The sequence below is a fragment of the Macaca thibetana genome, chromosome 15 (assembly GCF_024542745.1).
Source record: "Macaca thibetana thibetana isolate TM-01 chromosome 15, ASM2454274v1, whole genome shotgun sequence".
NCBI lineage: Eukaryota > Metazoa > Chordata > Mammalia > Primates > Cercopithecidae > Macaca > Macaca thibetana.
This window is the reverse complement of record NC_065592.1, coordinates 3,145,681-3,158,737: the sequence shown is the minus strand read 5'-3', so window position 1 is coordinate 3,158,737 and position 13,057 is coordinate 3,145,681. Positions and strand designations below refer to the sequence as shown.

Genomic DNA, 13,057 nt, shown 5'->3' with positions numbered 1-13,057 from the left:
AAAAAAAAAAAAAAAATAGAGACCTGGTCTTACCATGTTGCCCAGGCTGGTCTCGAACTCCTGGCCTCAAACACTCCTTCTGCCTCATCCCAAAGTGTTAGGATCACAGGTGTGAGCCACTGTGCCCAGCCCACATAACTTTATGATGACTGTTTTTCGTTGGTTTTTTTTTTTGAGACAGAGTCCAGCTCTGTCACCCAGGCTGGACTGCAGTGCCACGATCTTGGCTTCCTGCATGCTCTTCCTCCCGGTTCAAGCAGTTCTCCTGCCTCAGCCTCCTGAGTAGCTGGGATTACAGGCGCCTGCCACCATACTCAGCTAATTTTTGTATTTTTAATAGAAACGGGTTTTCACCGTGTTGGCCAGGGGTCTCAAACTCCTGACCTCTAGTGATCTGCCCGCCATGGCCTCCCAAAGTGCTGGATTACAGGCGTCAGCCACTGCACGTGGCCGTGATGACTGTATTTACTTTGCAAATTACGTTTTTTTAAAAAATCATTCTCTCTCTATTTCCCTTATTCTTTTTGAGCTTAAATTCCATCTTCCTGGTAGAAACGTTGCCACTCTTGCTTTTTTTTTTTTTTTTTTTACATTTTTTGTCCATCCCTGTATTTTTTTCTTTTTTTTTTTTTTTTTTTTTTTGAGACGGAGTCTGGCTCTGTCACCCAGGCTGGAGTGCAGTGGCGCGATCTCGGCTCACTGCAAGCTCCGCCTCCCGGGTTCACGCCATTCTCCTGCCTCAGCCTCTCGAGTAGCTGGGACTACAGGCACCCGCCACCACGCCCAGCTAATTTTTTGTATTTTTAGTGGAGACGGGGTTTCATCGTGTTAGCCAGGATGCCTGACCTCGTGATCTGCCCGTCTCGGCCTCCCAAAGTGCTGGGATTACAGGCGTGAGCCACCGCGCCTGGCCCATCCCTGTATTTTCAGCCTTTTAACGCATCGTCATTTCCAGGTGTTTTTATGAAAGCAGCGTGCCGCTGGGTTTCGTGTCCCCCACCGCCTGAGCAGCCTCTGGCTTTGTTGGGAGGTTGGGTGTTCCTGGTGCTCTCCCTGGCTCTGGTGTGTTGAGTCCATTTTACTTTGTGGCCTCTTTTCCTTCCACTCTGTCTTGCTGGTTTGCTGAAACCGTAAGTCCAGTTTTTCTCCTTGTGATTTTTGGGAATTCTGTCTTCCATCCATTAATGGCTTTTTCTCCTTGGAACACATAGTCAGACATGCTTCTCCGTTAACATCAGAAAGCGCAACGCCGGCACTTTCCCCCGCCAGATTCTTTCTGCTTCCCGGGAAGTGTTTTTAGTCACTGTCAAAGCCAGGCTAAGGCCTCAGCAGCCTCCCTCCAGCTCACTCCGGCCTCCTTCCAGCCTCACTCCAGCTCCCTTTGAGAGCTGCTGCTCTCAGCTCTCCCAGCAGGGCCCAGCTCTGAATCCCGCCCCACCCCCAGTCCTTTGCCTTCCCAGATCCTTCGGCAGGCTTGGGATAGGTGTGAGAAGGGTCTCTCTTTCCATTGGTTGGGAAGCGCCAGCTTGAGTATAGGAGGACGGGTGAGGCCTCGAGTGTGTTGATGCTCCCAGAAGCGCTCCCGTGTGGGCGTGGGGACGAGGTTTACGCATGTTGACTAGGATTGCCCTACAGCTCGTACACCCCGGGGTGGTGGTTTTGTTTGTGGTGAATGAGTCTCAGATTGACCTGTGCTGTAGCGAGCTGGGAAGGACTTGGTGGGGAAGAAAGCCTTGGAAGCAAAACTCATAGTTCGGCAGCACCACGTCCAGCCCTGCGCACCCTCTGCCACCCAGCAGCTCACTTTCAGAGAACAGGGTTCAGGTAACACAAACCTCACAGCTCAGCGACACCGTGCCTAGCTTTGCGCGCCCTCTGCCACCCGCAGCTCACTTTCAGAGAACAGGGTTCAGGTAACACTCATCAGCTCTTGGAAAACCCCTTCCCATAAGGAGATGCGTGAGGAAAAGATCTGGGCAGGTGGTCCACCGTGTGGACTGAGGCTGGGTTTGCTGAGCTGAGCCACGCAGGGAAGCTGGGAGAGTCATTTTGAGGCACTCCCTTCTGAGGGCGTCTCCTGAGACATGGACACCACACCAAGGGCTGTCCTGTACCTCCTCTACCCCACACCCCTCAGCTGCGAGATACCCTAGAGCTCGAGAAGGGAGAGAAGGTGCTAGCAGCTGCATTTAAAGAACATGCCACACACAGAGCACTGCATCTCCCAGCCCTTGCCAAGCTGGGAGTTTCTGTTGAGTGAGTTGCAATGTGGTTTTGGAGTCGTATCAGTTACCTACTGTGAATTTTTAAAAAATATTTTCTTAAGTGAAGGTTTGATTCCTCTCTCACCTGGTCCTTCTTGGTCCTGTTTAGTGAGTGTAGTGTCTTCTTACCGTTACCGTGGGGTGCTCTCCATCAGCCCACAGGAGTCTGGGAGGAGGAGAGCTGGAGTCTGCAGAAGGGTCACTCCAGTGGCTCACGGGCCCATCTGTGCCCTGGGGCACTCTCAGAGCCAGATCTGGACATCCTGCCGCGCAGTAACACTCATTTGCTTTTGTTTGGGACTTGGGAAGACCAGCCGCAGCGCCTTCCAGTGCCTGCAGAAATTCCAGCAGCGGAACAAAGCTCTGAAACGCAAGGAGTGGACGGAGGAGGAGGACCGCATGCTCACGCAGCTGGTGCAGGAGATGCGCGTTGGCAGCCACATCCCCTACCGCAGAAGTGAGGCCCGTCCGCCCCGACGGCTCTTAGTCTGTCACAGGGCCCTGCATCAGGACACTGGAGGCTTGCAGGGAAAATTCACAGAGGCAACAAGACAGGCGAGGGCTTAGACAGTCCTGGCTATTCACACAGTTCGCTTCTGGGTGACTAAAGTGACTCCTTTTTTTAATTTTTATTTTTTGAGATGGAGTTTTGCTCTCATTGCCCAGGATGGAGTACAATGCCATGATCTTGGCTCACCGCAACTTCCGCCTCCCGGGTTCAAGCGATTCTCGTGCCTCAGCCTCCCAAGTAGCTGGGATTACAGGCGTGCACTGCCATGCCTAGCTAATTTTGTATTTTTAGTAGAGACGGAGTTTCTCCACGTTGGTCAGGCTGGTCTCGAACTCCTGACCTTAGGTGATCTGCTGGCCTCTGCCTCCCAAAGTGCTGGGATTACAGGCATGACGCCACTGCGCCTGGCCAAAGTAACTCTTTTCTGTGTGACCCATCTGGAGGGTGGGTGTCTCGGCCCCACGGAACCCCCTTGTCCTTAGCTGTCTACCGAACAGAGGGTGGGTGTCTCAGCCCCACAGGACCCCTGTGTCCCTAGCTGTCTGCTGTATGGAGGGTGTGTGTCTCGGCCTCACAGGACCTCCCTGTCCCTCTGCCTCCAGTTGTCTACTATATGGAAGGGAGAGACTCCATGCAGCTGATTTACCGATGGACCAAGAGCTTGGATCCCGGCCTGAAGAAGGGGAACTGGGCCCCGGAGGAAGACGCTGTAAGTGTGCGGGCCCTAGGAGAGCTGGGCTCTGGGAGGGTAACGCGGCTGTGCTCAGCGGTGGTCCCTTCTCTGACTGGGTTCGGGGTGGGGAGGCTGTGGCCGTTCCTGCAGAGGCTTCACTTGTCTGCCTGTCCCTTCCTGCAGAAGTTGCTTCAAGCCGTTGCCAAATACGGGGAGCAGGATTGGTTTAAAATCCGGGAAGAGGTGCCAGGTAGGAGCGATGCCCAGTGCCGAGATCGGTGAGTCGCACAGCGCTGGGTGAGGGAGGGGCTGGTGTGGGTCAGTGGCGAGGTTCACTCTCGTGTAGGCTGTGGGCAGGCTGGGCGACGGCGGCCAGGAGTGATTTGCTGTCACAGGAGCAGGGCGCGGCCTGTGGGTGCTTGGTGTGCCATGGTTGGCCCAGATAAGCTATTTTTTCCAACCCTGACTTCTTTATTGCTTATTTGCCCAGAGCAAGGCACAAGCTCCACTTGAGACAACTCCCTGGGCAGCTTTTCCTGACCCTTGTTGTCTGAGTTCTCTCAGACTGCAGATGGTCAGGACCCCTGGCAGACAGCTGCAGCTCCCTCCTTTTCCTGCTTGTTGTCCTTTCAAAAGCAGCTTCATTGAGATAATTCACACACCATGCAGTGCGTTCATTTAAAGTGTATAGTTCAGAAGCTGGGTGCAGTGGCTCACGCCTGTAATCCCAGTACTTTGGGAGGCCAAGGCAGGTGGATCACTTGAGGCCAGGTCAACATGGCAAAACCCCGTCTCTACTCAAAATACAAACATTAAGTGGGCGTGGTAGCGGGCACCTGTAATCCCAGCTACTTGGGAGGCTGAGGCAGGAGAATCACTTGAGCCTGGGAGGCGGATGTTGAAGTAAGCTGAGATTGCGCCACAGCACTCCAGCCTGGGTGACAGAGCAAGACTCTGTCTCAAGGAAATACAAATTAATTAATTAATTAAAATGAAGTGTAGGAGGCCGGGTTCAGGGGCTCACGCCTGTAATCCCAACACTTTGGGAGGCTGAGGCCAGCGGATCACCTGAGGTCAGGAGTTTGAGACCAGCCTGACCAACAAGGAGAAACCCCGTTTCTACTAAAAATACAAAATTAGCCGGGCGTGGTGGCGCATGCCAGTAATCCCAGCTCCTCGAGAGGCGGAGGCAGGAGAATCTCTTGAAACTGGGAGGCGGAGGTTGTAGTGAGCCGAGATCACGCCATTGCACTCCAGCCTGGGCGACAAGAGTGAAATTCCATCTCAAAACAAAATGAACTGTAGAGGTCAGTGATTTTTAGTATTTAGTATTCATTGAGCTGTGCAGCCATCATCACGATCAATTGTAAAACATTTCATCACCCCAAAAAGAAAGCCGTTCAACAACGAAAACAACCCAATCTAAACGTGGGCAAAGAACTTGAGTGGCCGTCTCTCCAAAGAAATGCACAGATGGCCAGTGAGCATGTGCAGTGACGCCCGGCGTCATGAGTCATTAGGGAAGTGCAAGTCAAAACCACACACATGTTGGGATGGCTGTTAATTTTTTTTAAAAAAGTCACTGTGTTGGCAAGGATGTCGAGAAATTGAAACCTTTGCGCATTGTAGAATGGTCCAGCCTCTGTGGAAAGCATGTTCCTCAGAGAGTTAAACATAGAATTACACCCCCAAGACTGATAAGCATAAAACCCAAAAGAGTTAGGAACTCAGATACAACAATGTCCACAGCAGCAGCGTTCACAACAGTAAAAGCCCGGACACAGCCCAAGTGTTCATCAGCAGATGAGTGGAAAACAACATTTGCATACAAGGGAATATCATTCAGCCTTAAAAAGGGGTTGGCAGGGCTCGGTGCCTCATGCCTATAATCCCAGCACTTTGGGAGGCCAAGGCGGACAGATCACGAGGTCAGGAGTTCAAGACCAGCCCGGCCAATATGGTAAAACCCTGTCTCTGCTAAAAATACAAAAACTAGCCACGCATGGTGGTGGGCACCTGTAATCCCAGCTACTCAGGAGGCTGAGGCAGGAGAATTGCTTGAACCTGGGAGGCAGAGCATGCAGTGAGCCGAGATCACGCCACACTGCACTCCAGCCTGAGCTACAGAGTGAGACTCCGTCTCAAAAAAAAAAAGGAGTGGGATTCTCATATAAATAACTACATTTCTGTAAATTCTGGTACAATGTGGACGAACCCTGAAAGCATTCTGAACATTCGCTTGCACTTTTTTACATAGATATCTGTTCATTTTTCTCAGCTGTATCCTGTGAGGGAAATTGCTGGGGCAGTGGTAACGCTGTTTTTAACCTTTTGAGGAATGACCAGACTGTTTTCCAAGGGGCTGAACCATTCCGTATTCCCACTAGCAACCTATGAAGGTTCTGGTTTTTCCACACTGTCACCAGCATTTGTGATCTGTGATTCTAGCCATCCTAGCAGGCGTGAAGTGGCGTCTCGTGGTTTTGACGCGCGCTTCCCTGTGGCCAATGTTAGTGGGCGTGAAGTGGCGTCTCGTGGATTTGACACGCGCTTCCCTGTGGCCGATGTTAGCGGGCGTGAAGTGGCGTCTCGTTTTGACGCGCGCTTCCCTGTGGCCGATGTTAGCGGGCGTGAAGTGGCGTCTCGTGGTTTTGACGTGCGCTTCCCTGTGGCTGATGTTAGCGGGTGTGAAGTGGCATCTCATGGCTTTGACGTGCGCTTCCCTGTGAGTGATGTTAGCGGGCGTGAAGTGGCGTCTCGTGGCTTTGACACGCGCTTCCCTGTGGCCGATGTTAGCGGGCGTGAAGTGGCATCTCGTGGTTTTGACGCGCGCTTCCCTGTGGCCGATGTTAGCGGGCGTGAAGTGGCGTCTCGTGGTTTTGACGTGCGCTTCCCTGTGGCCGATGTTAGCGGGCGTGAAGTGGCGTCTCGTGGTTTTGACGTGCGCTTCCCTGTGGCCGATGTTAGCGGGCGTGAAGTGGCGTCTCGTGGTTTTGACGTGCGCTTCCCTGTGGCCGATGTTAGCGGGCGTGAAGTGGCGTCTCGTGGTTTTGACGTGCGCTTCCCTGTGGCCGATGTTAGCGGGCGTGAAGTGGCGTCTCGTGGTTTTGACGTGCGCTTCCCTGTGGCCGATGTTAGCGGGCGTGAAGTGGCGTCTCGTGGTTTTGACGTGCGCTTCCCTGTGGCCGATGTTAGCGGGCGTGAAGTGGCGTCTCGTGGTTTTGACGTGCGCTTCCCTGTGGCCGATGTTAGCGGGCGTGAAGTGGCGTCTCGTGGTTTTGACGTGCGCTTCCCTGTGGCCGATGTTAGCGGGCGTGAAGTGGCGTCTCGTGGTTTTGACGTGCGCTTCCCTGTGGGTGTGAAGTGGTGTCTCATGGTTTTGACGTGCGCTTCCCTGTGAGTGATGTTAGTGGGTGTGAAGTGGTGTCTTGTGGTTTTGACGTGCGCTTCCCTGTGGGTGATGTTAGCGGGCGTGAAGTGGCATCTCATGGTTTTGACGTGCGCTTCCCTGTGAGTGATGTTAGTGGGTGTGAAGTGGCGTCTTGTGGTTTTGACGTGCGCTTCCCTGTGGCTGATGTTAGCGGGTGTGAAGTGGCATCTCGTGGTTTTGACATGCACTTCCCTGTGGCCGATGTGGAGGCTCTTTTCATGTGGTTGGTGACTGTTCATAGAAATAGATTTTTAGAGAAGTGTCTCTTTATGTCCTTTGCCCATTTTTAACGTTAGTTGTCTTGGTATTACTGACTTGTAAGAGTTCTTTGTATGGGCCGGGCGCGGTGGCTCAAGCCTGTAATCCCAGCAGTTTGGGAGGCCGAGACGGGCGGATCATGAGGTCAGGAGATCGAGACCATCCTGGCTAACACGGTGAAACCCTGTCTCTACTAAAAAATACAAAAAACTAGCCGGGCGAAGTGGCGGGCGCCTGTAGTCCCAGCTACTTGGGAGGCTGAGGCAGGAGAATGGCGTGTACCCGGGAGGCGGAGCTTGCAGTGAGCTGAGATCCGGCCACTGCACTCCAGCCTGGGCGACAGAGCATGACTCCGTCTCAAAAAAAAAAAAAAAAAAAAAAAAAGTTCTTTGTATGTTTCAGATACAAGTCCTTTACCGGACACGTGATTTGCAAACGTTCTCTCCCAGCCTGTACGCGGTCTGCCTGCTTTTTTGATGGTGTCCTTTGAGACACAAAAGCTTTACTTTTGATGAAGTCTACTTTCTCTATCGTTTTCTTTTGTTGATTGCACCTTTAGTGTTGTATCCAAGAAACCACTTTAGTGTCGTATCCAAGAAGAAGCTTGGGGCAGCGGTGGGTAGCATCTTAGCATCTAAAATGTTCTTTGCTTTTCATGTGGCTTTCAGGTATCTCAGGAGATTACATTTCAGCTTGAAAAAGGGACGGTGGAATTTGAAAGAAGAGGAACAGTTAATTGAATTAATAGGAAAATATGGTGTTGGTAAGTTGTTGATAGTTTGTTCTAGTTTCTTTTTTTTGTTGTTTTTTGTTTCTTGGAAAAGAGATCAAGATAAAGACAGAGCAAGCTCTGTCATCCAGGCTGGGGTGTGGTGGTGCGACTATAGCCCACTGCAGCCTCAAACTTTTGGGCTCAAGCCATCCTCCCGCCTCAGCCTCCGAAGTAGCTGGAACTGCAGGTGTGTGCCACCACACCCAGTGAGCTGTGTTTTATAGCTAAGTCTTTGCTTATATTTGCAATGTCTCCTTAGAGTAAATCCTAGCTGTGGTATTGCCATGTTCAAGGACACACCAGATAGTACAGCTCTGCCCTGTGAGAGCAGCACCCGTGCTTCTCCCGCTGTCCCGCACTGTGTGAAGAGTGTGAATCGTGGGAGATGGCTGGTGTGGAAGCCTTGGGGGGAGCAGATATGTGAGGGCTGTGTGTGCTTAGGGACGATTCTCCTTCTCAGTTACACGTTTGGCAGAACTTTCCTAAGGGGCTGAGCATCCAGTGAGAATCAGATGCTGCCAAATTGTCGGTGCCCAACGTGCCCGACATGCTTGACCCCTGGTTCTTGCCCAGCGTGAGGGTGCACCGGAGGCCCCACTCTGATGGGGCCCACAGCAAGTCTCCTGGGGAACAGCCAGCCTGTCTTGGGGAAGAATCTTTGGATGAAGCCATTTCATGGGGTTTGGCTTTTGTAGGTCACTGGGCAAAAATAGCTTCTGAACTGCCCCATCGGTCCGGCTCCCAGTGTCTGAGCAAGTGGAAGATCATGATGGGGGTGAGCCGTTCGCTCTTTCCTTGTCTGAAACCAGATCACAGCCTGGTCGACGGGGGTCCAGCAGGCAGGAGGAGGGAAGGGAGGTGGCGGGCAGGGAGACAGGAGCGGGCGGGGGGGGGCAGGAGGATGGGAGGGGGGCAGGAGGGGGGTAGGAGGAGGGGAGGGGTCAGGGGGCAAGTGGAGGGCGGGGGCAGTGGGGGGGGCAGGTGGAGGGAAGGGGGGCGTTCGGTTTCTGGCCTTGGCATTTCTTCTGGGTGGCCAAGGGCAGAGGGAGACCTTGCCTCGGCAGTGGCTGCCCTTGACCCCAGAGGTACCCCACTTGGGCCTCTCCCCAAAGGGCTGGCCTGCTTGCTGCCGTCATGGGTGATCTGGGGTCGCCAAGGCCTCTAAGTAGCCCTTTCCTCCCCTCAGAAGAAGCAGGGTCTCCGGAGGCGGCGGCGGAGGGCCCGTCACAGCATCCGGTGGAGCTCCAGCAGCAGCAGCAGCAGCAGTGGCAGTGGCGGCAGCGGAAGGGGCAGCAGCAGCAGCAGTGAGGAGGAGGAGCCAGAGCCAGAGCAGGCACAGGCTGGGGAGGGTGACAGAGCCCTGCTGTCCCCACAGTATGTGGTCCCGGACATGGATCTGTGGGTTCCTGCCAGGCAGAGCACCAGCCAGCCATGGAGAGGAGGGGCAGGGGCCTGGCTGGGAGGCCACGCTGCCTCCCTCAGCCCTCCCAAGGGATCCAGTGCCAGCCAAGGTGGCAGCAAGGAAGCTTCCGCCACAGCCGTGGCTCCTGGAGAGGAGACGAGTGCAGTGCAGGCCCCTGCTACGGCCCACAGCCCTGTCCCGAGAGCTGCCCAGGCCTCCCACTCGGCAGACACTCACCCGGTGGGCCCAGAGAAGCAGGCCCTCGAGGTAGGCCCCGGCCCCGGTGTGCCATGGGAATGCACTTTCGTCACTGCTCACCAGGGCTGACGCTCAGGGATGGTGCAGCAGCAGGGTCCCCAGGGTTCGTGCGCATCAGAACGCGCTGCTTCTGGCTGAGCTCTGGAGAGCTGCGCGTGGTGGGGACTGTTGGGGAAGCCTCCATTTTTCCCAGTTCGTTGATTGTTTCAGGGATATGGCTGAATGGGCACTTGGACCTGGAGGCATCTCTGAAACGTTTCACCCCCAAGTCAGGGTTGGGGGGCGGAGGTGGCAGCGGGAGGAGCCTCTCCTCCCTCCCCATGAGCCTGTGCACCTGGAGGCCTCCCTGGGAAGGGCCTGTCCACCCACTTAGGACCAGCCTGGCTCGTGGTGCATCTGCCCATCTTGGTTGGTCTTCACCATGTCAGGCCCTAGGTGCGGGCCCATCTCTGGCCGTGCCTGTGGGAGCAGTCAGAGTTGAACAGGCTCGTCTGTCCTGGGAGTTATTGGCGGGGACAGTGGACCCTGAAGCTACTGGCAGAGCCAAGTGCATGGCACTCACTGCCGCACAGCCAGCATCTCCCTAGGCCAGGGCGTCACCTGGAAGGGCTGCTGCTGTCAGGCTGAGGAACTGACTGGGGGGCGTGGGACCCTGTTAGTGTCCCAGGAGCCAGGCCCTGCGGGGAGGCCCTGCCTGGGGACCCCACACTTCCCATGGTGGACGTTCCCATGAGGCAGAGCAGCTGTGCACAGGCACGCTTTGGAGCCTGCGTGAAGAGGCGGTTGCATGGGGGCGGTGAGGGGGAGGCCCCCATGTGCGCCACACACCCCACGTGCTCCGCCTCAGGCCAGTTTCTCATCAGGGAGGGAGGCTGACAGTGCCTGTGGAGACCGTGCTGAGGGTGCTCAGGGCCAACACGGCTGCTCGGAGCCGCACACAGGTGAGGCCTGCCGCAGACACCTGCACCCACGCCACCACGCACCCCGCCCTGGTCTGAGTGATTCCTCTCCCCGCCAATCATGCCCTGACGGGGTGGAGGACAGCACTGGCCACCGGGCAGGGTCCACTCCAGGGGCTGAGCCTGGCCAGGGGCCCCAGGTGCCGCCTTCTCTTTACAGAAAGAGCAGCTGAGACAACCACCCCTGCCCACCTCGTCCCCAGGGGTCAGCTCCGGTGACAGCATGGCCCGGTCCCATGTGCAGTGGCTACGGCACAGAGCCACCCAGAGTGGGCAGCGGCGCTGGAGACACGCTCTGCACCGGAGGCTCCTGAACCGCAGGCTGCTGCTGGCTGTGACCCCTTGGGTGGGGGACGTTGTCCTGCCCTGCACACAGGTGCCCCAGAGACCCGCCGCAGTGCAGACTCAAGGTATGGCCTGGGGCTCCTCTGGGAGCCTTCTGGGGGCCGGGGTGAGGGTGACGAGTACGTCCAGCCTAGCAGACGGTGGTCACTTGGGGAAGTGGCCTCAGCAGGGGAGTCTTTTTGGGGTGGGCCCCACCTCTTGTCAGCTTCCCATCCCTGAAGGTTTTCAGAACACCCAGTCAGAGCCAGCCCTCCCTCCCTGCCCCACCACTCTTCCTGGGCCAAGCACGTGGCAGCTGGACTAACACTGTTTTGTGTGGTGACAGGGCTCAGAGGGCCCACCCTTGTCCAGCCGTGGCTGTGGGGTGCTGGTTCCAAGGCTTCCCTCCCACGCTGGCCTGGCTCCCAGTCTTGAGGGTTCCCAGAGCCTTCTCGAAAGGCCCGTGGGAGCTGGAGCTGCTGTCTACCTGTCCCCCTGTGCCCGTGGGCGCTGGGGCTGCTTTCCACTTCTCCCCCTGTGCCCGCAGCGGATGGCCTCAGGGAGCAGCTGCAGCAGGCCCACCTGGCCAGCACCCCTGTGTTCACCCTGTTTACCCAGGTAAGCTACCTGGGCAGAGCTTCGTTTTCCTTGGCCTTGTAAAAAGTTCTTGGTGAAGTTTTGAAATCTGCAGTAGATTCATTCCTTAAAGTCTAATTATCTAAAGTTTTCTAGCCTTGAAAATGCACTTTCCATGCCTTACACTGTTAGCAAGTGAATGTGGAAGGGGTGCCAGCTACAGCGTGCACTGTCCCCGACTAAACGGTGTCTGGGGAAGGGGGTGCCCGGGGCCCCAGTATGAGTGGAAGATGCCAGGGAAGGAGAGCAGGCCTGGGGCTCATGGGAGGCCCTCCTGGATGTCCACAGCCTCACTGCCTCCCCCGCGTCTGCATCAGACGGGAGGCTGGCCCAGCCTCAGGGCTGCCCCGGGCTCTGCCTAGGCCTCTGGAGCTTCTGAGCTGCTACCGAAAGCAGCTGCGGTGAGGCCGCCTCCCGTGTCTCTTAGCTGTTCCAGATCGATACTGCCGGCTGCCTGGAGGTCGTCCGAGAGAGGAAGGCCCTGCCGCCCAGGCTGCCCCAGGCTGGTGCTCGGGACCCACCAGTGCATCTTCTGCAGGTAGCAGACGCTCGGGGTGAGAAGTGAGGGTGACCCCTGCCCGCCCCACCCGCTCCGCCGTAACCCCTTGGGGAGGCATCTGTACTTCCCACCTGAGGGGACGCAGCCCTGAGAGGCCGGGGGAGGTCAGGCAGGTGCAGGTCGGGGCTGACATTGGGGCCCACGTGCCTGTGTTCCCCCATTGCCCTGCCGGGTGGTCATGAACATGGGCGGTCTGCTGGGGGTGCCTGGTTCTTGCCTTTCTGCTCCAGAAACCAAACTCACACAAGTTCAGCGAGGCCTCACCCCAAGCCCCGTCACCTGGGGGTGCGGTGACAAAGCAGTGTCACTCACTGGAGGAGCAGGGACAGCAGTGGGGTACCCCTGGGCCTCCAGCTCCCAGCCCCCTGCCTCTCCTTGTGGACCCCACCCTGTCCCCAGCCCCCCGGAAGAGCTCTCAAAGGCGCCCTTGGGAGGAGCTGCACTGAGGGGGTGCACGAGGCCAGGCCTTTGCCTGCTGTGCCACACGCTTGGCTGCTCCTGTGGCCCCGGAGTTCCTGCAGAGGCGTGTGGGAGGCCAGCAGCAGCCCTTGGGGCCTCGTCCCCATTTCAGGGAGTGGCAGGGGACAGCCCAAATGCTAGGAGAGGTGGTCCAGGCCCGCGAAGGACATCTGAGCTGCTGACTCTCCTCTCCTTTTCCAGGCGCCCTCAAGTGCTCAGAGCACCCCAGGTAACCCTCTGCTTCTCTGCCCTGGTGGGGAAGAGGCCTCTCCTGGCCCTGGCTTTCACCTGCAGCCCCCAAGCAGCACAGCCCGTGGCCCCTGGTGACAGAGATTCCTCGAGTCCCACCACAGGGATGAGAGTCTGGTTGGGCCAGCCTGGAGCTCCTTGGGCCCCCCTTGCAGCCCTGAGGCTTCCTCAGCATGGGGCCCGGAGGCAGGAGTCATCTCGAGCGAGGGTCCACCCGTGCCCAACGCTGGCAGCATCGGGCAAGGCCTGGGCTCCCAGCTGGTCTCAGCCAGCATAATTGGCTGGGCTTCCCAGAGTGCCCAC

The 13,057-nt window shown here is 56.6% G+C and overlaps 3 protein-coding genes across 4 annotated transcripts in view; 2 read left to right on the top strand and 1 right to left on the bottom strand.

Annotated features, from left to right (window-relative positions):
- PMPCA (peptidase, mitochondrial processing subunit alpha) overlaps positions 1–13,057 on the bottom strand; it is a 102,732-nt gene that overhangs the window by 40,195 nt on the left and 49,480 nt on the right. The window lies entirely within an intron of this gene.
- The window catches only part of DNLZ (DNL-type zinc finger), a 314,112-nt gene that overhangs the window by 281,108 nt on the left and 19,947 nt on the right, over positions 1–13,057 (top strand). The window lies entirely within an intron of this gene.
- SNAPC4 (small nuclear RNA activating complex polypeptide 4) overlaps positions 1–13,057 on the top strand; it is a 28,085-nt gene that overhangs the window by 11,180 nt on the left and 3,848 nt on the right. For both annotated transcript variants that reach the window (XM_050759715.1, XM_050759716.1), the window contains exons 11-21: positions 2,574–2,721; positions 3,378–3,484; positions 3,632–3,726; positions 7,805–7,899; positions 8,604–8,683; positions 9,095–9,577; positions 10,432–10,509; positions 10,688–10,937; positions 11,399–11,469; positions 11,915–12,025; positions 12,707–12,734. In XM_050759715.1, coding sequence (XP_050615672.1) covers positions 2,574–2,721; positions 3,378–3,484; positions 3,632–3,726; positions 7,805–7,899; positions 8,604–8,683; positions 9,095–9,577; positions 10,432–10,509; positions 10,688–10,937; positions 11,399–11,469; positions 11,915–12,025; positions 12,707–12,734 — 1,546 coding nt within the window. The remainder of the gene's footprint in view (positions 1–2,573; positions 2,722–3,377; positions 3,485–3,631; positions 3,727–7,804; positions 7,900–8,603; positions 8,684–9,094; positions 9,578–10,431; positions 10,510–10,687; positions 10,938–11,398; positions 11,470–11,914; positions 12,026–12,706; positions 12,735–13,057) is intronic.